We start from the raw sequence: 25658 nt of genomic DNA, 5'->3' as shown, positions 1-25658 counted from the left end.
TGGGCCCGATACATAAGATACAATTGGGGGACCAGTCCCCCAAACCCCCTGTGGCTCTGCTTCGCCGAGGGATTGGGGGATGTTCAGCCATTCTCCCCGGAAGGCATACTTTCTGTAGGCTAGTAGGATAGCTATTAAAAGAACAATAGCACAATTGGGGGACCAGTCCCCCAAACCCCCTGTGGCTCGGCTTCGCCGAGGGATTGGGGATGTTCAGCCAGCTCTGGCACTGGGTTGGGTGTGGCTAGGGCCATACAAAAAGTGATTAGTAGTATGGCCTTCTGATAGTAGGAATACACCTGGTAATCAATCAATTGATCATTATTTCAAACTTGCTCATAATACAGCAGGTGACAGAGGAATATATCGTTAGCATGCTCATGACAATCTGATTTTGCAACCGCCATGCTGGCAGGAAAATGTCCAAGACTAGAAGACACCGCTCAAGCATCGTGCGGAGCTACGCCAATACATTACGGATAATCTCAAACATCCTATTCTCGGCGGAGCCGAGCTACAGGGGGTTTGGGGGACTGGTCCCCCAAGAGAACCATCAACTACCATTACCGCGGAGGATTCCCCCCAGTGGATGTGTGATTGTCGTCCTAGACTGGCTAACACGCTAGATAAAGAACAATTGGATAAAGCTGAGGGGATTAATCCCTCAAAACCCCCTGTAGTTCGTCTCCACCGTGGATCGATGACTTAGAAGTGGAGCACTGGCCCGGGTCGATGTGCGGCGGGTGCGGCGGGTGCGGCTGACCCCGCTCAAAATTGGTTGGCAACATTGCACGACACATCGCATGTTGCGGAATGCTGGCGGGTTAATTTTCAGCTGATTGCCGCCTGCAGTTGCCTGGTATCTACGGAATGCGTCTACCGAGTTTGTCCGGAGAGGGGCCAGCACGGGTATCTTATCTGCAGGCATCCACACGGGTCTGTCTCCCACCGGTATATATGCCTCATACACCACCCCACAACCACGTTAACATCCATTCCTCATAACACTTGTATTGTTCACTTGAATTAAAATATACACAGAAGCAATTGGTATATTCGTAGCTGGAGATGACCAAACTGACCACCATCTCGCCAATCTCGTCGAAGCCCATTATCTCGACCGACGCGACGACGCTGGAGCACCTTGATCGCACGGTGCTGCCAACTGCTCAGATGGCCCAGAAGCAATGGGCCGAGCACTCGCTGGCAGACCGTAAGAAGGTCGTCAAGAAGTTTATTGACCATTTGCTCGAGCCTCACACCCTCGCCAAGCTGGCTAAGGAGATCACGGAACAGATGGGGCGGCCGATCCGGTACACCCCTGGCGAGATCAAGACAGCTGCGTTGCGAGCCCAAACCATGATGGACTTCGCGGACGAGGCGCTCGCGCCCGTGCCGGTCAAAGATGGCCAGGAAGGGTTCAAGAAATACCTTTCCCACGAGCCCCAGGGTGTAGTGCTCATCATCTTCCCGTGGAACTACCCGTACCTGTGTCTCGTCAATGGCCTCGTGCCAGCGCTACTCGCCGGCAATTCGGTGCTTATCAAGCCATCTCCGCAGACTCCACGGGTCGCAGATAGCGTGGTTGAGCTGTTCCACCAGGCGGGGCTGCCAATTGGCGTTTTGCAGGCTGTTCACACCGGCGACCCGGAGACCATTGAGAAGCTCATCTCGCGCAAGGCCATCTCGGCCGTCTCCTTCACCGGGTCGGTCTTTGGAGGTTTGGAGGTCCAGAAGGCTGCCGCAGGGCGAACCATCCCCGTCAACCTGGAACTGGGAGGCAATGATGCCGCTTACGTACGGGCCGATGTTGCCGATATCAAGGCGACGGCTGCTGATATCGTTGATGGCGCATTGTTCAATACCGGCCAGAGTTGCTGCTCAATTGAGCGTATCTACGTCGAGGCGGATGTGTACGACCAGTTTGTTGAGGCTGTAGTCGAAGAGGTCAAGTCGTACAAGGTCGGCGACCCATTCGACGAGGCTACTCAACTCGGGCCAGTCATTTCGGAGAAGTCGGCGCGAACCATCAAGGCCCAGATTAAGGATGCCGTTGAGCGGGGCGCAAAGAAGCTCATCCCGGATGGATGGTTCAAGGAGGCCGAGGCGCTTAACCCGACGTTTGTGGGCCCGCAGGTGCTTGTTGATCTTGATGAGACGAGTTTGGTTGTTCAAGAGGAGACTTTCGGCCCTGTGATTCCCATTATCAAGGTCAATTCCGATGAGGAGGCTGTGGAGAAGATTAACGACTCTGATTATGGCCTAACTGCTTCGGTGTGGACCAGCGATATTGAGAGGGGCGAGGAGCTTGGCAACGAGATCGAAGCCGGCACAGTGTTTGTCAATCGATGCGACTATCCGGATCCAAGCCTTGCCTGGACTGGTTACAAGAACTCTGGCCGGGGCGTCTCTCTGTCCAAGTATGGCTACACTTTGTACACGAAAATCAAGAGCCATCACATTAAGAAGGTCTAAGGTATTGTATTACCACAGGAAGAGGTCTAAGGTATAGTACCGTATTTCTAATTTATGTTATATATTGCTTCTCAGTTGCCAATGGCCGGCCACGAGCAGCTGCTACCATTGTGTATCCCGGTTTCCAGTGTAATTGAACGGAGGCCATCCCCCGAACCCCCGTAGCTCCGCTTCGCGGAGGTCCCTAATCAACTGATGCCTAATAACCTCCGCGGAACGGATCCCTAGGGGGGTTTGGGGGGACCAATGGACATTCGGCCTCAATCGACTTGGGCGCCATCCCCCAAACCGTGGGGAGGGGGGGGGGGGGGGTGGAGAGAAGACCTGGCATGTAGATATGATGATTGGATCGACTGGGAGTGGCAACAATGGCTTGAGTCAGAATATGCCCATACAGTACCGTCAATCACATCAAAGATGTGGAAAGCTTACACCTGCCGTGTCTAGAAAGTATAGGGAAGGCTGTAGTTTGACTTTGTCTGGAAAATTGGTGATTGTAGCTCAATTGCTCTGGACTTATTACATATCTGCGGTAAATGCTGGTGCGCTCGGTAAGCAACCAATGGCAGTATTCTAGCACATACATATAGCTTCTAAATTGTGACAAATGATATGAGTACAAATCACACTTTTATTCTTTTAGGATCATGTCTATGTAACTATGGGTAGCGCGACTGAAGAATTATCGATAACATAGAACAAATGGTAATAGCTGAACTGGCCACCTAAGATATATGTCTACGCCACAAAGATATGGAGCAATATCTGGTATACTTTTACTGAACCAATGAATGCAGCATCTACCTATCTACGATAATGTGTGAGTTCTACATATAATTTTATAGTTACATTGATATATCTACAAGTCCATTATGCCTCCCAAAATAAATAATATCCACAATTCGGACAAATAAATGTATAAAAAACGCTCGTCACTTAGATCAGTGGGGCATATTTGGAGGATCGCAGCTTGTGATATGCGATGGGAGCACCGGAGGACAAACGTGGAATACCCCTCCGTGCATTACCCCCAAGACCAAATAGTTGCGAGGATTGCAGACCGAATTCGCGGTTTGGCAAGATGAGCAGAGAACCGGAGGTTAATTCGTCAGCTTCGGTGAATAACCGACTGTCGATAGATTCGAGCGTCTCGACGCCGAAGGCTCGATGTGTCAACCACCCCGAATTAGAGCTCCATCGTCGGCCACCGGCGGTCGAGTAGCGGAGGAATTGTAGAGGGAGCAGAAGAACTCCGCGCAGCGGAGCCCAAGGGGGGTTTGGGGGGACTGGTCCCCCCATTATCACTTATTTTAAAACTTGGCAACGGAGTATATCTGGCTTGTTACACTGTACCAGAAGGTGACGGAATGGGCCGCACGCTGTGCGGCGTTAATATAGCTTGCGTGCGCATGGCTGGAGCCACATCACCATCGTACGACAATATACGACAATACGGGTATTGAAAAAATCCTAATAAGCTAGATTGGCGAAAAGTGGTCCCACCAGTTTGGCAGCCTCCTCTAGTCCGTCTGCTACTATACGTATTGTTCTAAGTGCAGCCAAAGAGGACGGCCATCGTAACACGTAGACAAAAGATAATCCGGGACAATTGCTTCAAATTACGCCACACCCGGATGCATGAAACTGACGGAATGGGCTGCATGTGCATTACAGGAGGAGACGTCTGTGGCTGTTATTTGTAAGCCCCCATGCGGAGGAACAGGCCGGGAAGGCCAATGAGATGGGGAGGTGCCACAGATTGCGCCATAAAATGAGCCCCATTAGCCACGGCACGTGACTAGACGCCATATAAATGTGAAATTTCAAACCAATACCGTGGGACCCCTTTGGCCCGCGGCAGCAAAAGGCTATAAAAAGGACGGTCGAAACCGCTTAAAATATCTGTACAGATATATTAATTGACACAAAATGACTGCCCCATCTGGTACTCTCCGACTTGGCTCCATTGCCCCAAACTTCCAGGCCGACACTTCCAACGGCCCAATTGACTTCCACGAGTTCCTTGGCAACTCGTGGGGTATCCTCTTCTCTCACCCAGACGACTTCACCCCAGTGTGCACCACTGAGTTGGGTGCTTTCGCCAAGCTTGAGGACGAGTTCGCCAAGCGAGACGTTAAGCTCATTGGCCTCTCTGCCAATGACACCTCCTCCCACCACGCCTGGATCAAGGACATCAACGAGGTTGCTGGCTCCAACCTGACTTTCCCAATCATTGCCGACCCAGAGCGAAAGGTTGCCCACCTCTACGACATGGTTGACTACCAGGACACCACCAACGTTGACAAGAAGGGCATTGCCTTCACCATTCGATCCGTCTTCATCATTGACCCAAAGAAGACCATTCGATTGATTATGGCCTACCCAGCCTCCACCGGCCGAAACACCGCTGAGGTCCTCCGAGTTGTTGACTCTCTGCAGACCGGTGACAAGCACCGAATCACCACCCCAATCAACTGGACCCCAGGCGATGATGTCATTGTCCACCCATCCGTCTCTGACGAGGAGGCCAAGACTATCTTCCCTAAGTTCCGAGCCGTCAAGCCATACTTGCGACTCACTCCACTCGAGAAGGAGTGACTACTACGGGCAAAACTTTAAATTATATCAAAGTGTATAATGTAATGTGTGATGAATTGAAATGATGAAAAAACTGTTAACCGTTGACACGAAAGCGGTTGTAAATGATTACGGGATATGACTGCCCCATTATTACTCCGATAAATATCTAATGTATGCAAGTATCCCCGGAGGTACGGAACTGACCAGCATCGTGATGCTTCAACAAGCTTTGGCCAATGTAATGTTTCAGCAATCGTTGCGTTTGAAACTGAAATAAGTGAAGTTACTGCCGGAACCTATAGTATTTGAACCACTCAGAGATACTCGTGCTCCGAATTAAGCCTATAAACCTAGCATTGCATTCCCTAATAGGAAATTGAATTTTTTTATCTGGATCTCCGAGGACTACCATTGATGTTTCATATGATTGGCACACCGCCGCACAGCACAGGATTTTTGGCGAATTGGACATCTTTCAGGGCTATCGTAACGAGAATAGACTGCAGCAGCTGTTGTTATAACAATCTGGGATCTGCTGCTCGTCCAGTGAGAAGTAACCCCCTGTAGCTCGCGCGGGTCGGTTCAAATTCTCCGCGAAGCGGAGCCTCAGGGGGGTTTGGGGGGACTGGTCCCCCCAAAGAGCACTCTAACAGCTTAGTATAAGTGACTTGGGGGCCAGCCCCCAAACCCCCGTAGCTCCACTTCGTGGAGTTCTTGTAGCGAATAGTTTTAACTGTGTACCATACGGAGCTTTGTAATAGGCATAGCCAGTATATACGTATTGCATTCTACTAGAAACCAACTGTTTTGTACAGTACTCTATCGAATGATACCTCACTATAAACACGCATAGTATTCTTCGTTGCGGCTTTTGGCACGGTATCAATTAACGCGAATTGTGAGACATTTCAACCCGGCCGTATCAAACGTGTGCCTAAATAAAGCTGATCAACTGCCCTCCAGTAGTTAGCCGATTAGATACTCAAACGCTAAGAAATGCTACACGCCAAAGATCAATCATTAATAACTTATAATTAACAAGTCGCGTAGGTAAGGCCACGCGAGGACGCGAACTGGTTAATTGGTAGGTGACGCGCTCCCACCACTCCGTGAAGAAAAATACACCCGCCCATCGCGTTGGATTCAAACTATTTTCATTTAAACGTACCGAGTTACTGCTGGAAACACTCCACATGACGGATTTATTAGCCGCTGCGAAAGCAGCGGTGGAACAAGCGGAGCAGCATCCAGGCATAACCGAGCTCCTGAATGCCTGCCAGCAAACCGCGCGTTACTTCATGGCGGCTGATCCAGGCACACACTGGTTCTGCGAGCCAGACAATAATCGACTCGCGTCGAAATCCATCCTGGCAATGTCGTTCGAGAGGGCAGAGCCTGGATACCGGAAGAAGCTTGAGCCAGTACTGGCGAGATGCGCTGACTGCGCGAGGATCTTCCACATGAACGTTGACGAGCTCAGCAAGATGCTCAGGGAGTCTGATCTGCCAGCCGAGAACGTGACTTCGTTCCTCGCCAAATTGGAGAAGAGCGATGTCGCCAGGCTCTCGGGGCTGATGGAGGACGCCAGAACCAGGCTGTTTGACCCGGAGGCGACCGACGACGTTCTTCGCAACGTCGCCCGGTACGTCATTATTCCCACCTATGAGTGCCTCTGTGCTGATCTGCTTATCACCAAGGGCAAGCTTCTGGAGGACTTCAAAGCAGTGCTGTTTAAGCTCGAGTCGCTTGGAGGAGCATCCACCTTGGTGCTCCCGGAATTCCTCCCGGGCACCATGGTTCTTCTGTTTGGCGAAGACGCCGAACTGCACAACTGGGCGAAAAACAAGCTGCTGAGATACATCCAAGGGGTTCCGGTGCAGGAACTAGCCGGGTTCGTAGTGTCGGCATTTGAGCGACTGCTGGCATTGGCCAGGTCTAAAAAGGAATACACCGACGCGACGGTGTTTTGGAGGAACATGGACTTGTTTTTGGGCTTTTTAGATAGACCAGTCATTGTGGGCCAGTTTGGCGCAAATGATTCTACTAACGTGACAAAACTGTTGTCTCAGGAACTGGCGATGATGCCGTCGACTCCACTGCACTCTCTGTTACGATGCTTGAAGACCGTCGCTGAGAAACTTGAAACGGATTTCTGGAAGGTAGTGCCAATACCGTCGCGCCAATTGGCGGGATCAATTAGTACAAATCCCCAGTTCGCCAGCCGAATTTCCGTGACAGGTCCTATTAACGAGAAATACGACAGTTCTTACACATACGAGCTAGAGGATCTGTTTGACTGGTCGCTGCCCTTCTTGAACGCGTGCAACTCGCCTACAGATCAGTCCGCTTTCCACAACATTGGCGAAGAAGTTGCCCGTGCGCTGATAAACTTGACTGAGAACGGGAAAGTGCCTGCGAACGGCGTTGATCATGTCAAGCTTAAAGCACTCCAATGTTTTAACGCCAGCTTTCGATTTGATCTCAGCAATAAGCTGCCACTGCTTCCTCCCGAAGCCCGCATCATTAGAGCCGACCTGAAGGCATTTGCATACAACTTCGCTATCCCCATAATTCAGTCACTCTCTTCCTCAAATGTCTCTCTTGTTAATGAGGCAACCCGCACCATTGACTATTCCATCCGATTCGATGTCGCAAGCGGCATGCCGGACGATATGCTTAAAAAGAACCAACTGGTATCAAGCGAAGTGCACGCAGAACTTGTGCGCCAGTACTCGATCAGCCTTTGGGATGTGCTGAATCAGAAACCGAGACTGTTCAATGAGCAGATGGCCTCGATGGTTCTGCGTGCGTCCCAATACTCTGCATTTATCACCCACCCGCCGCTCAAGAAGGACCCAGATTACAAACCCAAGAAGCAGCTATCAGAACAGGCCGTTCAGTCGACGGTAGAATCGCTCAAGAATATTAGTGATCTTGATGGCTCTGTCCTCAAAGTACTAATAACTCAGGAAGCTGTTCTCACTGGTCTGTTCATACAACTTTTTTCTGCCAATCCCGATCAAAATCAGGCAGCCGTAGATATTCTTTGCCAGGCATTTGATACAGACATTGTCAACCGGTTCCATGCTATTGAGAAGCTGCTCTCTTTTGACCTGCGAAAATCACTAACTTCTTACTGCTCTGCTGTCGAAGCTGTGGTTTCGCTGCAGATGTTCTCGCCATGTTCCCAGCTCACCAAGGTTGCTCAAGATGTTTCGTCGGCTCTCTATGGCGCAAGAGGCGTTGTAGACAATTCCAAAAAGGATCAATTCACCAAAGGACAGGACAGCGAACTTGTTCGATTCTGGAACGCTAACTGGAGCTTCCTAAAATTCACTTTCCAGCGGACGTACACATGGGCATCGCTGTTTAAGTCGGATTTTATGTTGGAGTTCATGAAAGATCAATTGGATTATTGCCAGACCCTTTTGGATACCTTCCGTCTGGTAGAGGCCGACATTGAATCTCCACCAGATGCAGCCCAAAGTACAGGCGAGATGCTTGCCCTGCCTGCTATTAATACGGTTGAATCCCTTTCTCAGCTACTCCGACTCAAAGATGAAGCGCTTCTTCACTCGTGCTATGTCAACATTATGACAATTGTTGAGCTCATGAAGTCATTTAAATTGACTTTCCCGGAGAAATTAGTGCAGGTGCTGAAACGATTGGCCACGAGAGAAATTCCTAATGTCATCCCAAGGCAGAAGATTGCCACTCTGCTGGCTACCACTGGTATATTTTCTAATGATGATATTGACGAGCTCTTGAACCGAGTAGAGGGCAAGAGTACTGCTCCGTCCACCGTGGAGTCCAGCCCTCAGCCGGCTGCACCAGTTACGATCGTCAAGCATGCCGCGCCTAGCACTTCAAAGTCTGGACAGAGATCACTTACCGATTTCATGCAGTTTACTAGTGGGCCAGCCCCAGCTCCAAAAATACCTCCGCCAGCGCCATCTCGCTCGAAGGCTATGGATGAAGTGCGAGAGGCCCTTAAGAACAACCGACCGCCGGCTGCAGTTGCAGCAGCAGCTCATAAGCCAATTCCCAAGGAAATTCATCCCGCACGACCTGCTGGATTTAACTCCCGGCGATTGCAGCCTACTTCGACATCCACTGCTCGCCCATCCCGAGCGGCGGATAGTTCTTCTGAATCGAGCGGTGACGAAGAGGATATTGAAGGACTTTTCAGTGAAAAGCCTAGGACCGCTAAGCCAGGTATAATAAGGAACATTGACAAGCCAATGACCGTAACAGCTCTCAACCTTCATCGCCAGCGACCAGTGCTATCGCAGCGGGAGCGAGAGCAGCGGAACATGCGATTGAGGCTCAATATTGACATGGGACCTTTATACCAGCGAGTTCTAACCTGGAATTACCACTCTAACTCTGCTTATCCAGATTCTAAGCGAGACTACGACCCCGTTGAGGACGTTTTCTCAACTACTGAGAAATATCAAAAAGTATTTGAGCCATTGCTTATGTTGGAATGCTGGCAGGGAATTATCAAAGCTAAGGAGGAGAACAGCTCTTTAGAGTTGCCATTTACTATTTTGATTGGTAATCGGGTCAGGGTCGACAGCTTTGTTGACGTGTACGCGTCCATGGACACCAACATGTTCAGCAAGTGCAAACTCACTGATTCTGACTTAATTGTTTTAACGTACTTCGAGAACGAAGATAGAATCCCCACTCGGCCAGACTCCAGACGGCCCAATTGTTTAGCCAAGATTAAGGAAATCAAAACTACCGGAGGCGATTTTGTGGACCTGATTTTGCGTGCGTATCAGCCGGATAAGATGTCGGCATACTTGGGATCCAAATTTGTGCTTCACGGTCTTCGTGTTTCAAGGTAAGCAGTCCACCCTTTTGGATATTTGAAGATGTGTTTTTAACCGTTGTATTTAGCATGACCACGATTGAGCGAGAATATGCGTCGTTGAAGGGATTACCGTATTACGACATGGTAAACTCGATTATTAAGGCAGAGCCTGCAAAGCCCACCCTCGTTGGGTCAGATAAGCTGGTGGAAGCTCAGCGCACGTTTGGTGTTAACGAATCGCAGGCAGGAGCAATTTTGAGCTCGATTAACAGCAGAGGGTTTTCTTTGATTCAAGGGTATGTTTAAACCATTTAAGAATGGGTTGCATGATCTAACGTGGCTGTTACAGTCCTCCTGGTACAGGTAAAACGAAGACAATCCTTGGCATTATTGGTGCTCATTTGACCAATATTCCGGGCACCCAAGTCCCGGGAAGCGATCCAAAAATGGGTGCTTTGCCTGAAGGCAGCCGGCAGGTGCTGATATGTGCACCATCAAATGCCGCGGTCGATGAATTGGTATTGCGTCTTAAAGCTGGTGTAGTAGGCTTTGGAGGGAAACGATTTGAGCCAAACGTTGTGCGACTAGGCAGAAGTGAAGCTATTAACTCGTCGGTCAAGGAGCTTACTCTGGAAGACCAAGTGGATAAAGCTGTAGCGCAGATGGAAAAAGCGTCACTTGATAATGGCCCAGATGGATCACTTCGACAGCAGCAGACCGAAACAGTGGCCAAGCGAAATGAGCTTCGAGAACGATTGGCGGACGCCAGCAGTCTGACTGCGGATGAATTTGATGAATTGGATTTGGAGCTGCGAGCGCTGAATCGAAAAATCAAAGATTTGGGTCACAAACTAGACTTGCAACGAGAGCAGTCGAAAATGGCAGTACGAAAGCGAGAATTTGAAAGAAGACGAATCCAAGAAGAAATTCTTCGGAAAGCTCAAGTTATCTGCTCGACGTTGTCAGGTTCGGCTCACAACGTCCTGGTATCATTACAGATGACTTTTGAAACGGTGGTAATTGATGAAGCTGCCCAGTCTATCGAGCTCTCTGCACTTATCCCACTCAAGTATGGTTGCAAACGGTGTATCATGGTTGGTGATCCGAACCAGCTGCCACCGACGGTACTTTCTCAAACTGCCGCCAACTTGCGGTATGAGCAGAGTTTGTTTGTGCGAATGTTCAAGCAGCATCAAGATTCCGTTCACATGCTCAACACTCAATTCCGTATGCACCCAGAAATATCTCAGTTTCCCAGCCGGGAGTTCTACAAAGGATTGCTTAAGGACGGCCCAGATATGGCTCGGTTGTGCGCTCGACCCTGGCATTCGAACCCTTGGTTTGGCGAGTATCGATTCTACGACATTAAAGGACGGCATCAAAAGTCGACTCAGACGAAATCGATTTTCAACAAAGACGAGGCTGTCATTGCGTTGGAATTGTTTGATTCCTTGACTAAACAATATCCAGATTTGGATGTCTCGAAGATTGGTATAATTTCGCCCTACAAAAGTCAAGTACGTGAACTGAAGAATGTGTTCCAGCGAGAGCACGGCGAACTTATTACTAAGGAGATTGATTTCAATACGATTGATGGATTCCAGGGCCAGGAGAAGGAGATTATCATCCTGTCGTGTGTCCGGGCCCAAGAGGATGCCAAAGGAGTGGGTTTCTTGTCGGACACAAGACGAATGAATGTGGCCATTACCCGAGCAAAGTGCTCACTGTGGATATTGGGAAACGAGGATAACCTTACCAAAAACCCCGTTTGGTGGAGATTGATTGGTAATGCAAAGCGACGAGGAATGTTTTCTAAAGTCCGCCCAGGATTTACATCCACGGAAAGGAAAGAAGTTATTCCCTCGGAGCCAATCTCAGAGCCACCTTCAGAGCCGTTAACGTCTCGCAAGCGGACTGACAGTGAAACTGGGAATGTACCCCGGATGGTTGTCAAGAGGCAGCATTTCAATGAGAATCCTCGAGTTGCGTTGTCTGACCGAAGTGCGGACGAATCGTCTAACGATAGAAGCAATTCAGGAACAAGAGAGTCTTCCTCCTACTACGGTGACAGCGATCGCTATTCAAGCGGTAGCAACACTCCTGTGTATCAAGCCAGTTCGACTATGAAACCAAATTTGCAAAATCAGTCATCGCTGCCGCAGCGACCGCCGCCAACAGGACCACGAAATCAGGACTGGAAGAAAAGTAAAGTACCACCCTGGAAGCTAGATCAAGAGAAAGCACGTGAAAGGATGCGGCAATTGACGTCTCAGAACCGGACAACTACTACTCAATTGACTGACGGCCCTCCTATTCGAGAATCTATTGATCCACGACCCAGCTATTATTCGCGTCCTAATCCGCCGTCGAACGGGCCGAATGGACCGAAGAGAGGGCCACCCAACCCCAAGAAGAAAAGAGGCAAAGGTGCGAAGAAAAACCGACCAACCCCTCCTGCACAAAACCGCAATAACTGATCAGAGCTATCCGGTTTTTTTTTTGCAATTTATTGACGACTGTATAAATAGACAAAATAATAGACATCTATCAAGTTCTATCACTCTCGCCCACCGCATATCCACGAGCAATTCCGGCTCGACCTTCTTCTACCTCTGCGCCTTCTTCGTCGCTTTCTTCGGGGAATTCGCTTCCCAATCCACTCCAGGTTAGCTTATTGTACAGGTGCTCAGCCGCAGTTGAAACGGTATTCCTAATTGTCAGTGTCCCTGCCAACCGGTGCGTCAGTGCTGTAGTTGAGCCATCTTGTGTTCCATTAGTTGGACCAGATTCGTCTTCTTCAACATTGACATGCTTCAATCGTCTAAGCGGTCGCGAAGTGGACACATATTTCCCTGTGACTGGATCAAATTCAGGCGCATCCTCGTCAAACTCGCTGTCACTACCAGCATCGCCTTTTGTCTCTTCGCCGTATTCATTCAGTACGGCTTCGAAATCAATTAGCCACTTGCCTGTCCAAGTGATTTCTCGCTGCAATGCTAGACTCAGCTCGTAAGGGGTAATAATTGGTTTGTAAAACTCGTCGCTGTCGACGATAATTCCTCCTAGTGGACAACCCAGTACAACCCAGATGTCAATAACATCGAAGTTTGCCAGTTTAGGAACATTAGGCTTCCCCACGACAAAAGTGTAATACTTCTTACCGGCGGCCGTGATCCAGTCCTTTACTTTGTTGAGGACCTCGTTGACGTTTCGCAGGGAAAGCGTATTAATCAAAATGCCGATCGTGGATGCGCTCCGCGCCATGTTCATGTACCTGTATCGCTTCATTAGCGCTGTTCTTGGAACAGTGAGCCTTAGATCAGCGTCCATCTGAAGCAATTGCACATTCGATACAAGAGTGGTCAGATGTAGAATCAACGATGGCGAAGGGTTAGAAGAGGTTAGATAAAATATTTCATAGTCGTGTAGTTCTGCTTTGAGGGGCTCATGCCATCGATTTGGCAAGATATTGCTGATTCTCTCCTTGCCATCTGGATTAACGTCCACAATTTTGGGAATAACCGCTGCCTTGTCGTCATCTTTGGGGAGTTCGACATGCGTGACAATCGTATTAGGGTATTCAGACTCAATTGTTGAGTATAGATTACTCAAAATGTCCGAATATTGAGGATCTGAGAGCAGCAGTATATGCTGGCTCTTATCCGCGTATGCTTCTCTGAATTTTTCAACTACTCGTGTACGGTCGATGTCAAATGAACCACCAAAGATATACACCACTGGCAGGTTCTGGACTGGGTTCAGACAAGCGTTGCCAAAATGTACGACTACGTCTGCATTGATATGCTTTGCTGCGATTTCGTCGACACAGCATGGAGAGTAGCTGGTATCTGCCAAGATATAAACCTGGGGATTGTACGATTCGTCATCTTTAGACTTTGCATTCAACTCCTCCTGCAGCAACTTGAAAATTGGTACCGATTCGGGGATCAGATCATCCGGGAACTGCAGCGCAATAGTAGAATATTTCTGTGATAAAAGATGGGGGATTAGGTCTCGTATGGCGTACGTCTCCTTCAGCTTTTCTAGAGGGACCCGAAGACCCTCGACCTTTTGCTCGACTCTATAGAACTCACTGTCGCCCGACAGTACAGGCGCAGGAACCTCGGTCATTGTATCGTCGATCTGTTGAGCCTTCGTAATTTGATCTCTGATTATCTGGGTTGGTGAAAAATTAAAGTCGGAGGTCCGGTGAATGCGGCGTGCGGCGACAACTCAGGGGAGAGCCCGCGAACTTCAACCTTGTAAAGATATTCCGAGGATGCCTAGCAGGAAACAAAGTGTATATCGAATTATCCTCTTGTACTAGTACATGTATCATGTATATCAATTCGTCTTGCATCCTAGTCCTTATATACGGAGAGCGCCAGTGCAATTGATTCTGTACGAGACGGCAATTGCAATGGTTAAGATATTTTAATAATGCATTAAGAGCTTTTTATTTTCTCTATTGCTAATCTTAATAAATAAATATTTCCATGACTAGTTACGTCATGTTGTCATTACCCAATTTTTTTCAGTCATTAATAGCGTGGCCGTTAGTTTAAGTGTGGATACCCTGACTCTGCTGCTTCAGGTACTGGGCGAATCGCGAGTTCTCGTGAATGCCACACTCGGTCTTCTGCTTGCCCTTCCATCGGCCGGCTCGCTCATCCTCGCCTTCCTTCACCGGGGCGGTGGAGTGCCAGTCACCAACAGATCGGTATCCCTGGTCCAGAAGCTTGTTGTATGGGACATTGTTCTGGTCAACGTACTCCTTGACCTGCTGGAAGGTCCAGTTGACCAATGGGTTTATCTTGATGAGACCGCCGTCAGTGTATTCAATGACTTTGAGCGATGAGCGCTGACCACCTTGGCTCTTTCGTCGGCCAGTGAGGGCAGCCTTGACGCCGAAATCCTTGTAAGCTCGGTTGACTGGCTCAACCTTGACGAGGTAGTCATAGAGGGTCTCGTCACGCTCCCAGAGCTTCTCGCCATACTTGGTCTCAAAGTCAGCAGCGGTCTCGCAACCCTCTGGCTTGTAGACGTGCAGCTTGACATTTGGATACTTAGTCTTGACGTCTTCGACGAGCTGTAGAGTCTCATTGAAGTGATACAGCGTGTCGACGAAGATGAGATCAATTGGGTGGGTGTCTGGGTAGAGCTTGGAAATGATGTCCAAGGTAACCAAACCAGTAAGGCCAAATGCAGTGGTCTGGAAGAGGCCTGGAATACTGACAGAGGCCCATTGCAGGATGTCGGCAGTCTCCAAAGTCTCCAAAGTAGAGTTGATCTTGTCCAATTCGCTTCGTGGGAATGGAAGGCTCTCTTCTGGTTGTGATAGGACGGAGACACTGTTCTTAGACTTCGTCTTCGGGACGGTAACGGTAGCGGTGGCAGCAGCAGTCATCTTTTTTTTTTGGTATCAATCTGTATATGCCTCGGCCTTTGGTCAGAAGAGTCTTATCGAAAAGAAAATGGTCTCCAGTATTACTTCTAACTGAGGATGGAGGGGAGAAAAAAAATGGTGCAGAGCAGAAACTACATCATTTATAAACTATTCCTACCTGCGCCCAATAACGGGGTTCCAAAGAGATCTCCGAAGGCAGCCTTAGTAATTGCCACTCCTACGCTCTCGCGTCTCTCAAAGGGGAACCCGATTACGGGTTCTTCGACAAGTGCAAAGGTTGTAAAATTCATGCTTGATATCACCAAAGTTCACGTGACTTGGCATGACCGAGGGCTGGCAAAGGCGGGTTAAGGCGAACTGGCAAAAGGGTCGAGGAATCAGTCAGAAGTATGCTATTTATTAGTTCTTCGTGCTCTTCAAAGCATATACATATTTATAAATAAGGAGTTTCTTTGACTTTAGGTTTCGGGGCAACGTTTTTGGAGCTTTGAAAAAAATGTCGTTGCGTGAAGTTTAGGTGCCGGTGGGCGGTGCTGGGTGGGGGCCCGTGAAAAATACCCGTTCCCGCATTACAAGCGTTCTGGTAATACATTTCCTGGCCAATTGAAAGAACGAAATTGCTATGAACTCATCATTGCTAGTAGGCGTAAATACGTTTGTAATATATGGTACATTTTCAGCAATCAGCGTAGTGGCGATTAGTAGCAATTGGGCAGTACCAAAGGCTATTTGAATCCTGTCGATCGAAGCTTACTCATTATGATTAGACATCAAGTACTGTACGATGAAGTTTTATGTGTATGCAGGAAATTTTTAGATACTGTAATGTGCATTATCGCATGACAGGGGCCACATCCAAAGAACGCAGCCGAGGAATGATAAATTTGTCATCTCGCATTTTGAAGAGTAGACTTAGCCATTAAACAACTTGATAAAGACGTATTTAACTTATTAACAAAGGAAATTACAGGTAAGTAGTATGGATTAGCTGTGTATGGTGGGCTAAGAGGACGTAAGCATAGCATGCGTTTAGGTGGTAGGTAATGCATCAGTACTATAGTCAGCAGAGGCTTCCGCCTATTCCGTTTGTCTCACGGGTGGGTGGCTTTCTGTTACGGGAGGATCAGCTCTTTTTGTCATTTATTACAGCCCGCGTTGCGGTCTCTGCCGAAATCGCTTCTAGGTTGCAGGTGCAACGGCTTGGATGCTGCTCTACTCAGTGACAATAGCTACCGCTAGAGGACATACAATTACAGTAGGGGATAATCTTCATGTCAAAATTTTCTATACCAGCTATTATCATAAGAAGACCAAATGGAACCATTTCGATCTTAATAAGGTGATTAAGTAGATATCTGTTGAAGTGCTATAAAAAATTTGTCAAGCAAATACTCGGGCCCAACCCCTATTATACCAATGTTATACACTATACAGTAGTTGTACTCTATAAGACACCGGTGCGAACAATTCTTATGCAACAAGCGAATGCCTTGACGCTAGAAAGAAGCGAGATATTCCAAGGGTTCAAATTATCCCTTCGTTGCTTCCAATGAAGGACACGTAGGAATGGTAGCCCCCTTGCGCAGATATTAGCTCTCTTTACATTCCATATTCTATATTTTGCAGCAGCAAACAGTACTATTTAGCTCTTCCAGCTTTACGATACTCTTTAGTATTAATCCAACGTGCCCTAGCTACCTCATGTTGAAGTTGTCCCCAGCTGTGGCTGATAATAAGCGCATGTGGCTGTGTATGTGGCTGTGTAATGCACCTCTATGCAATGATTGTTGCTATGACAACTGTTACTTCGACATGGAAATTGGTACAATGCCTTCAGATCTACAAATACAGTAGAGCAATATTACTGTATGTGCTACCTGTAGCGGCATACTACAGTATCACCAGTGGCTGACAATCCAACTGCTTGATTTTAGCGGGTAACCAACGTCATTAACAGGCCCCGTTGGACACTCATTTGGAGTACCAGCACTCACCTAGCTGATGGCATATGACAACATACATTTGAATAATTCTAATAGACCGTCTCCACATATTTAGTACAGAAACTCGATCATTAAGTAAATGGGCACACCTATAGAAGCAGATGAAACGCGTGTACCCTTTTTTGGGCAGGATGTAAATAAAGCGTTGGCGATCGCCCAATCAACTTAATCAAGTCCGGGCCGCCTTATGGCAGACATTTTCAGACCCACACACTCCACGCTCGAGCCAACCAGGCATAACGCTTTTAAAAGTCGGTTGCTTCCCTCCATCTTGCATTATGAACACATCTACGCGAGCCATGCGCACTCTGCGGGCAGTCAAGTCTGCCCCGAACCTCAAACGGGGCATCAAGAACTCTGCTCCATCCCCAAACCCGTCGCACTTGTTGAGCACCCCGTCGCAGTATACCTCTTTGTCAGTGGCCTCCCTCAAGGCCGAGTGCCGAAGGAACGGCCTCAAGGTGTCTGGGCGCAAGGCTGAGCTCATTGACCGGCTTGCGGCGTTTGAAGCGTCGCGGTCCATGCAGTCCAGCTCCTTTGCCAGTGCATTTTCGACTACAAAGCCCAAGTTCGAGACCGTCAGACAAGCTGTAGACCGAATAAGGCTGCCGCTTGCTGGTCGAACGCCTGACGAGCCGATAAAGTACAAAATCCCAGTTCCTCCGGATGCGTACTCCACGACTGCTAAGGATGCGAGTACTAAGTACTCGCATGATGTGCCCGACCATGGTGCAGCTGGTAGTGCTGGGAGGCAGTCTGGCACAGAGCAATTGGAGTCCGAGGTTCACATTACTGGAGATGCTGACGTCCGGTCGCTTGCGGCGGAGACTTTGGTCACGCGATTGAGCGAAAAGGAAGAGCAGGAGTACTATGAAGAGAAGAAGTTCCATCCGGGGGAATTGACGTCGAGCGATAAGACCTTCTTGGCTGGGTTTGCCGCGGTGATCACGGGCTGGTGGCTTCTTGGATCTGGAAAGGATAAGAAAGACAAGAAGTCTGGACACTAAACTTTTAATTGAGTTATATTGCTACGTTTGTTACGAATAATTATTTATATATGGTCTTTTTAATATGGGAAACTGCTTTTTTTATTGAACTGATAATATCGATACAACTTATCGAATGATAGGCAGTCTTGCAACACGAGAAGAATACCGAGTAAAGTCATTATACTGGTGGATTTCCACTAACTGTAATCAAAAGAAACAAATGGATAAATATGGAACAGAATTGGTACAAAAGCTAAGCTGTATCTTAAATACTGTTAAATGATAGATTACGGATAGTTAGTTGCGAGGTAAGTTCAAATGCCGGCCAAACTCACGTTGAGAGTTCTTACCAGCCGTCCGAATCGGCTGCGTTGGAGACTCCACCGATCCGTAGTACGATTCCGTCTGGGACTCTCCTGATGAACTCCCACGGTTCAATGGCTGCCGTTCCGGTGATGATGGGTGGTAGTAGTAGTAAGGCTGCTGTTTACCCGCGACATAAAGATACACCGATAACGAAATCATGCAAAAAATAAATATGGCACCCCCGACAACACCGAGCAGAATGGCCACTGGCGTCCGGAGGTACGGCTTGTGGATAGGCGGGAACGGGTTCTGGATCCACGACGGCTTGAGGTAGCGGTCTATAAAAAGCACAGTGGTCCTGGGGCTGCCCTCGATGACACTATCGCCCCTTTTGAGAATATGCAACTCGTGGTCAGCACCACCAACTATCTGGACAAAGTAGATCTTGCCTGCAACATCTCGGGCACGCAGGTACACCCCGTCAGCAAGCGTTTCTATCTCTTGCTCTTGGAACAGGTTGGATATGGGATTCCCAGGCAGAACGTGCATCTGCAGCAACAAGTCAATATCAGGCGAGGAGCTGTTGATGCCATCGCGCTCGAGCGCGTCCATGCTGGGCACGAGGATGGTGTAGCTGTTCTGCGGATCGAGCACATACGACATGTTTCGCTCCACGAGGAGGTCAACGAAGGATTCGCGGTCTCCGGCAGCAATCAGCTCCTCTGGGGCGATTGAAATCTCGTCGGGGAGCGTAATGGAGTCGATGGAGTGCGCGACACCAGAATTGAACAGAATATCTGGTACGTTGACGTCGTAAGCGATATCGCCCACGGTAAGAACGCCGCCAAACTTGTGGCGCTCATAGTCGAAGTCCCGCTTTTTTTTCTTGCCTCGTGAGTAGGACACTCGAACAGTGTCGTTGGAGAGGAGCGTCGCATCTCGGGGCTCGCTATCTGAATAAAAGGCCCCATTGAAGATCATTGAGTCAAACACCTGTCGGAGCATGGTTGTGTTGGAGCGCAAGTAGTCGGTTACGAGGCCCAATTCCTTCCAGGCGTCTTTCGTTGGCAGCAAAACCGTCCAGACGACTCCACTGGGTGGATACAACAGGTTCAGCTTCTCCAAAAAGGAGATGGAATACGAGTTCTGGAAGAATGGCCCGACTGCGAGGCTTAGCGAAGGGGGAATCTCGAGCTCAGAGTCTACGAAGTAGATCGACGTGTTTGCGACTGTGTACTCTCTGCTGACGACCTGGTGGCCATTGACATAGAAAGTGCCGGAAGCGTTGGATACGACCTTGATGCGTTGTGGCGTGTGCTTCATTTTCTTGGTCGTCATCTTTGAAGTCAACAGGAATTCGTCGTTGATACGCTCCAATAGATGGTACTGGCCCTGGACGAAGTGATATAGAATGGCGTCTTGGGACACCGTCATTCTACGAGGCTCTTCACTCGCTTCTGCCTCTTTGGTAGTTCTCCGAGGAGTTTCGCTAACTTCTACCTCTTTGGCAGTTTCCCGAGGCATTTGGCTAACTTCTACCTCTTTGGTAGTTCCCCGATGCATTTCGCTAGCTTCTACCTCTTCAGTAATGGCATCGACAGGGCCTACTGAAGTCAGAGGGACAAAGATCGTCTGGGGGTCGGTTTCCGATCCATCAACGAGATGCTTGAGTCCCTTAAATGCAAGTTCGAGAACAAAGCTCTCGGCATCGAGCCCGTAAAGGTACTTTTCCGGCGAATATTCGACCAATTCCGCCGGTTCAGACGTTAATAAAGAATTGTAGGTGTGAATAATGCCGTTGAATGCAATATGCGACGGAGACGCCGGCACGAACGTGCCGTTGACCGTAGTGTTGAAGTCGCACAGCTCCAAAGCGACTCCGTCGAGCGCATGGACTATCTTATTGCGGTGAAACCCAACGAGCCCCTTGGAGATGTGGCGGTTGAGTAGTCGCATGCGGTCGTCATGAGCCCGGGCGTGGCTGAGGTACTTGAGCTCAACGTCCGAGAAATCGCGGAATGCTTCATCTGTGGGCACAAACAGCGTAGTCGGGGACTCAAAGAACAAGTTCTCAGTCTCTACGAGCGACTGAAAGATGCTGGTGCCCGGAATGCTGGCCAAGGTCTCTCGAAGACTCGATGGCACTGTCAGAAGTGAGTCGACCGCCTGGACTGCGCCGCGGTCCCTGCTGGCTCGCAGATCGCTTTCTACGACTTCGACGTCATTGACAGTCTCTTTAGAGTTTCGGGCGACCTTCAGTGGAGCGCTAAATGCCTTAACAGAGCGCAATTCGCTTTCGTGGTATAGATAGGAGTCAACCAAGCGGGTCTCTCCGGGACTCATGTCCCCAAAGAGAACTGTGGCATTGACCAGGTGGTAGAGCAGCACCTCCTTTGTGATATCTGACGGGTCGACGTTTGCGAACGCAGAGTTGACCGGCGCTATCAGCGTAGTGTTGCGTGATTCGTTAATAACCGGGACTAGCCCGTGGCGCTGGATATGGCTCAACAGAACCGAGTACTGCGCCGAAGCAGACAGAATATCTATAATAGTCGTAATAGCAACAGCATAGTCCACCAGCACCAATGCAATGAGAACGGCGAACGATTTCATCGCTTTGCGAGTGGACTCCAAAGTGAGGATGCGAAAGATAAGATCGATAAGTGCCCTAACGAGGCGGGGGTGGTGCGCGGCTAATTAACGCACGTCTCTATTGGGGAGAGGGTATTTGGGGTGCGCGGGTGGAAATGGCCTGCGCTGGGTAACTGAGTTGCCTCAAAGGGTTAACCGGTTAGCTGGAAAAAGAAGGTCGCTACGCGGTCTTTGCCATTTGGAGTTCAACGGCGATGGTTTGATATATTTATACATAGCTGGCTACACACGGGCACTTACAGAGTGCTTAGAATTATGTGGATGGACGCGCTCCGCGGCTTGAAGGGTACAGGACTCCGCTGCCCGAAGACGAGTTAGTTTGAGGAGCAAAACATGTGTGCCAAAGCCATTGTTTCGTTAGCCCTGGGCCGTTGTACTCTCTGGTCGTCCCACAGCCAATGGTTGTGCCCACATGTTGGGTCTGTGATCGCTCTGTCCAGCATAACATGAGCTTGTACCGCTCCCATGCGCGATCCTGCACTTTTGGATGCAAACACAAGACAGGTTGACCCACTTACGAAAAAAAAAAACGAAAAATTAGCGAGAGAGATATATGTAACGGGCGAGATAATTGTCCACTACTGCTCTACCGGATGACGGAGAAATAAGGACCCGACATTAAGTATCGCTGGTGGGGGTTGTGAGAGTGTGGGCTGTCCAAGCGATGTGATTTGTCGTGCTTTGAATTACGCAGAGCTTTTTTTTCCCCTACCCGTTTTCCCCTGCCTGGGAGTTCTGCCCGTTTCTGATATGCACATCTTAAATTACACGTATATCCTATAACTTGGTTAGCGATGACATGTAATATCGACATTCATCGTCACCGGCTTATCCTCAATGGGTACAGTAGATAGAGCTAGAGTATGGGTTTGTTAAAGGTAGTTGAATGCGAGGAGGAAAAAATAACTGAGATGGTTTTTGGAGTTTTGAGACTCGGAAGATCACGGTTTGTCACCAACGAACGTCTGTGAGCTGTTAACTTAGTACACGCACATCTCTACATACCTTGGCCATTATATGGGCCTTGACGAGTCAAATTACAATAGTAAGTGGGTAGCGCCAAGCTTTGTACCCCAACATTTGGTACATCAGAACGCTATATCTATAAAAGTGGTATTAGTGGGGCTGGCGATGCGTAGTCTCAAGTTCTCAAGATCGTAGAAGAATTTTTAAGTAACTTTAGATGATTGAAGAATTTTCAGGCGGGCCCTCATAAAATATGTGCCCACATACTAGTGGTGACATGGTGGGTAACCGGCTTTTGAGCCCACTCTGTGGCTTATCAAGCGGGAACCCAGCTCCATGGTAGGCTGTGCACCACCCTTCATTCCGGTATTGATACCATAGCTGATGGGCCCCACTTGAACGTGAAAATTTTGATGCAAAAAAAAAGATATTTGAGTGTTGTGTTTTTGGGCTGTTCGTTCAATTACACGTAGTCCTGTCGGGACCTGTCAACGCACCATGGTGCAGGCTTCTGTAGGGCTGGGATCCCGTCCCCCAAGATCTTTGGTGAAGGAAAAAAAAACAAATCACAATCCCAGGCACTTGGGTTCGTTTCAAGTGACAGTCAGAGAGCGTGAAGTAAACAAAAACAAGCCAGGAAAAAACGACGGTTTTGCGCTATACACGCGACGCGGGTTTGAACAATTCGAAGCACACCTACGTTGTCGGTAACGTTTCAGGTTGCACTCTATTTCTTGCCCCAATTCCTTCAGGTCAAAGAAGAGCCCTGATTGAAACAAAAGGCTATTTATAAGTTCACCTCCCCCCGATAATACCATCGGTCACATTTTGTTATTCGTGAAGATGACCATTATGGATCAGATAACCTGCGAATTTTGCTTGCGGCCCAAGCACTCAGCTGCTCAATGCTGGGTCAACCCTACCAGCCCGAACTTCACGGTTGACAAGATACGTCCACTGGCGCAGGTGGGTCAACCACAAAAGTCCGAGGGTGAGGTCGTCTGTGACTGGTGCCAGCGGGCCAACCACACTGCCATTGAATGCCCGTTCAACCCTTCTGGGAGTAGTTTCAATCTAGACCAACTGCGGCAATTGGCGCGAACCCGGCTGCCCAAGGGCAAAGTGTTTTGTTCGCTGTGCCATAGACCGGCCCACACCGTCTCGGAGTGCTACTTCAACCCCAAGTCGCCTAACTACGACCCGACGCAGAGAAACCCGCGCCTAGGTCCGCGGAAGTACAAGCGGCGATAGACTTTTTTTTAGTTTTAATGAACAAGTGCATTCATGATTGATAATCTCGTATATTCAGCGCTATCGTAGCCCGTGTACACTCTTTGCAGCTGTCGTTTATAGCCGAACTTTTTAAGTGATATTATGTCATCCGTGCGCTAAAACGTTAGTAATCGAGGGCCAATGTCGCCCGACGACGCATACCCCCCCCCCCCCCCCCCCCCCCACTAAATGCGTCGCGGTCGTTCGATTCGTCTTTCTTAACCGTCGTAAAATTTTAGAAGACCATGGTTGAACCGATCATTGCTCCATCCATCCTCTCTGGTACGTATTTTTTTCGTTTTTCTCCTGTTAACAAATAACTAACACCCTGGAAAAGGTGACTTCGGTAACCTCGTGGAGGATACCAAGCGCATGCTAAAGAACAACCCTGATTGGCTGCATGTAGACATCATGGATGGCCACTTCGTGCCAAATATCTCGTTCGGCCCGATGGTTGTTAAGGCCCTGCGATCCGAGGTGCCCAAGGAAGAAGCATACTTCGACTGTCACATGATGGTCTCGAACCCGCTCCAGTGGATCGAGCCAATGGCCGACGCAGGCGGGCAGTCGTACACCTTCCACTACGAGGCGACCGACGAGCCTCTCAAGGTCATCGAGGCGATCCGAAAGGCTGGCATGAAGGTGGGCATCTCGATTAAGCCCGGGACCCCCGTTGACGTTCTGTTCCCGCTCGCCGACAAAGTCGACATGGTGCTTATCATGACGGTGGAGCCTGGGTTTGGTGGGCAGAGTTTCATGCCGGACATGATGCCCAAGGTCGAGGAGCTGCGGGCCAAGTTCCCGAACCTCAACATTGAAGTCGACGGCGGGCTGACTCAGCACAACATTGACGTGGCTGCTGGTGCCGGTGCCAACGTGGTTGTTGCAGGAACTGGCGTCTACAAGGCCGATGATCCAGCCAAGGCCATTGCCGACATGAGAAGCTGTATCGCCAGTCATCTTCACTAGTTATCAGGCTATCCGCTCATTTATTATTTCTAGACTAGGCTCTCTATCAATGATTTATTCAATATCCGACCATTGCACAATTAGGTCCATTGTCGTACAATTATATCCAACTGCCGGTCAATTTATAGGCCAATGACAGGCCAGTTGCCGTTTGTCTTGATAGTCCAGTGCAGGTAACAGTCCAATCACTACAGTACGCAGTACATACCTACTACTGTACTGTAATAATAGACGCTTATAGTCCAATTATGTAGAGTACATTGGTGCAACTATAATAGTACACCGAGATTTATAGCTGGTTGCTTCCCACCCCCTTGAAATCATCTCCACTGAAAAAATTTATCACGCCGTAGATGACGTCCTATCAGGAAATTGACGATTAGCGTATGCATTCCACATTTGGCCAGTTTCATCATATGTCAAACAGATCCACCATTGACCACTGCGCTGGGGCTGTACGATACCCACCCGTTCCATACGGTACAAGCCTTAAACACCCTCATGTGTGTCATTTACGCACAGCAACCCGCATTTCTTTCACGACACCCGCATCTCTTTCACGGCTTTGAGGAGGGCAAATACGAGGGGAAAATATCGACCTACATTTATTTTCTGCGGGCCTGCGTTATCTCTCATGTACGCCGGGGCCAAGCTATCAACGGGCCTAAACGGTCTGTTTTTAGCAGTGTCTCAAATTTTTCAGGGGCTTCTTAAACGAAAAGCGATCAGCGGGTAACGGGTCTCAGTTCCTTTTCGTAACAACCACTCCGGGTGCTAGGAAGTGTATTATCCAGTCATGAAATGCTAATCGAGACTATGTTGTTGTTGTTTTTTGTGCGTTTTTATCCAAACACGCATAACGCGACGTGTGATTCGGATATGCTTTGCTCTTGCGCCTAACACACGCGAAGGAAAGAAAAAAAACGTAATGGCCATGCATCTTTTCATGCGGTGGACAGCACATTGCAGAGGTTTTTTTCGTGCGCCAACGGCTTGTTTGGATGTGGGCCATTCTGCGTGGTTGCTTTTCTCTGCCGTTGGCATATGCGGGCTAAATTCTACTGGTGGTTGGTTGGTGGACAAAACCATCGTGCTGGCTGGTTTACCTACACTCGTCGAAGGACACTGCTGTCATTGAGTCCGAAGTTACCGCCTTTTTCCTTTCTCTTCTGAAAAGCACATCTCCAGGATACCCCGGACATTGCATTATATATACCGGA

At 48.9% G+C, this 25658-nt stretch overlaps 9 protein-coding genes across 9 annotated transcripts; 6 read left to right on the top strand and 3 right to left on the bottom strand.

The window, feature by feature from the left end:
• Positions 1-1068: 1068 nt before the first annotated feature.
• ALD5 (aldehyde dehydrogenase family protein) lies at positions 1069-2475 on the top strand (the record flags this gene model as incomplete). The annotated part of the gene is made up of 1 exon (XM_076683457.1): positions 1069-2475. The coding sequence occupies one exon, from the start codon at positions 1069-1071 to the stop codon at positions 2473-2475; it is 1407 nt and encodes a 468-aa protein (XP_076542372.1).
• Positions 2476-4404: 1929 nt separating this feature from the next.
• Positions 4405-5073, top strand: PRX1 (peroxiredoxin; the record flags this gene model as incomplete). The annotated part of the gene is made up of 1 exon (XM_076683456.1): positions 4405-5073. The coding sequence occupies one exon, from the start codon at positions 4405-4407 to the stop codon at positions 5071-5073; it is 669 nt and encodes a 222-aa protein (XP_076542371.1).
• Positions 5074-6248: 1175 nt separating this feature from the next.
• Positions 6249-12351, top strand: SEN1 (DNA/RNA helicase SEN1; the record flags this gene model as incomplete). Its single annotated transcript, XM_076683455.1, has 3 exons — positions 6249-9904; positions 9961-10170; positions 10224-12351. 3 exons carry the CDS (start codon positions 6249-6251, stop codon positions 12349-12351), a joined length of 5994 nt encoding a protein of 1997 aa, XP_076542370.1.
• Positions 12352-12421: 70 nt separating this feature from the next.
• DPH2 (2-(3-amino-3-carboxypropyl)histidine synthase) lies at positions 12422-14005 on the bottom strand (the record flags this gene model as incomplete). Its single annotated transcript, XM_076683454.1, has 1 exon — positions 12422-14005. The coding sequence occupies one exon, from the start codon at positions 14003-14005 to the stop codon at positions 12422-12424; it is 1584 nt and encodes a 527-aa protein (XP_076542369.1).
• Positions 14006-14435: 430 nt separating this feature from the next.
• Positions 14436-15281, bottom strand: MET16 (phosphoadenylyl-sulfate reductase (thioredoxin); the record flags this gene model as incomplete). Its single annotated transcript, XM_076683453.1, has 1 exon — positions 14436-15281. The coding sequence occupies one exon, from the start codon at positions 15279-15281 to the stop codon at positions 14436-14438; it is 846 nt and encodes a 281-aa protein (XP_076542368.1).
• Positions 15282-17562: 2281 nt separating this feature from the next.
• On the top strand, positions 17563-18291 carry AIM34 (Aim34p; the record flags this gene model as incomplete). The annotated part of the gene is made up of 1 exon (XM_076683452.1): positions 17563-18291. The coding sequence occupies one exon, from the start codon at positions 17563-17565 to the stop codon at positions 18289-18291; it is 729 nt and encodes a 242-aa protein (XP_076542367.1).
• A 279-nt stretch (positions 18292-18570) lies between these two features.
• TRVA0_008S02388 (uncharacterized protein) lies at positions 18571-21192 on the bottom strand (the record flags this gene model as incomplete). Its single annotated transcript, XM_076683451.1, has 1 exon — positions 18571-21192. The coding sequence occupies one exon, from the start codon at positions 21190-21192 to the stop codon at positions 18571-18573; it is 2622 nt and encodes an 873-aa protein (XP_076542366.1).
• A 1848-nt stretch (positions 21193-23040) lies between these two features.
• TRVA0_008S02366 (uncharacterized protein) lies at positions 23041-23448 on the top strand (the record flags this gene model as incomplete). Its single annotated transcript, XM_076683450.1, has 1 exon — positions 23041-23448. One exon carries the CDS (start codon positions 23041-23043, stop codon positions 23446-23448), a length of 408 nt encoding a protein of 135 aa, XP_076542365.1.
• Positions 23449-23714: 266 nt separating this feature from the next.
• Positions 23715-24438, top strand: RPE1 (ribulose-phosphate 3-epimerase RPE1; the record flags this gene model as incomplete). The annotated part of the gene is made up of 2 exons (XM_076683449.1): positions 23715-23751; positions 23807-24438. 2 exons carry the CDS (start codon positions 23715-23717, stop codon positions 24436-24438), a joined length of 669 nt encoding a protein of 222 aa, XP_076542364.1.
• Positions 24439-25658: the final 1220 nt, after the last annotated feature.

The sequence above is a fragment of the Trichomonascus vanleenenianus genome (genome assembly GCF_965637985.1).
Source record: "Trichomonascus vanleenenianus strain CLIB 3782 genome assembly, contig: TRVA0_008S, whole genome shotgun sequence".
In the NCBI taxonomy this organism is placed as follows: Eukaryota; Fungi; Ascomycota; class Dipodascomycetes; order Dipodascales; family Trichomonascaceae; genus Blastobotrys; species Blastobotrys vanleenenianus.
This window is presented reverse-complemented; position numbering and strand designations above follow the sequence as displayed.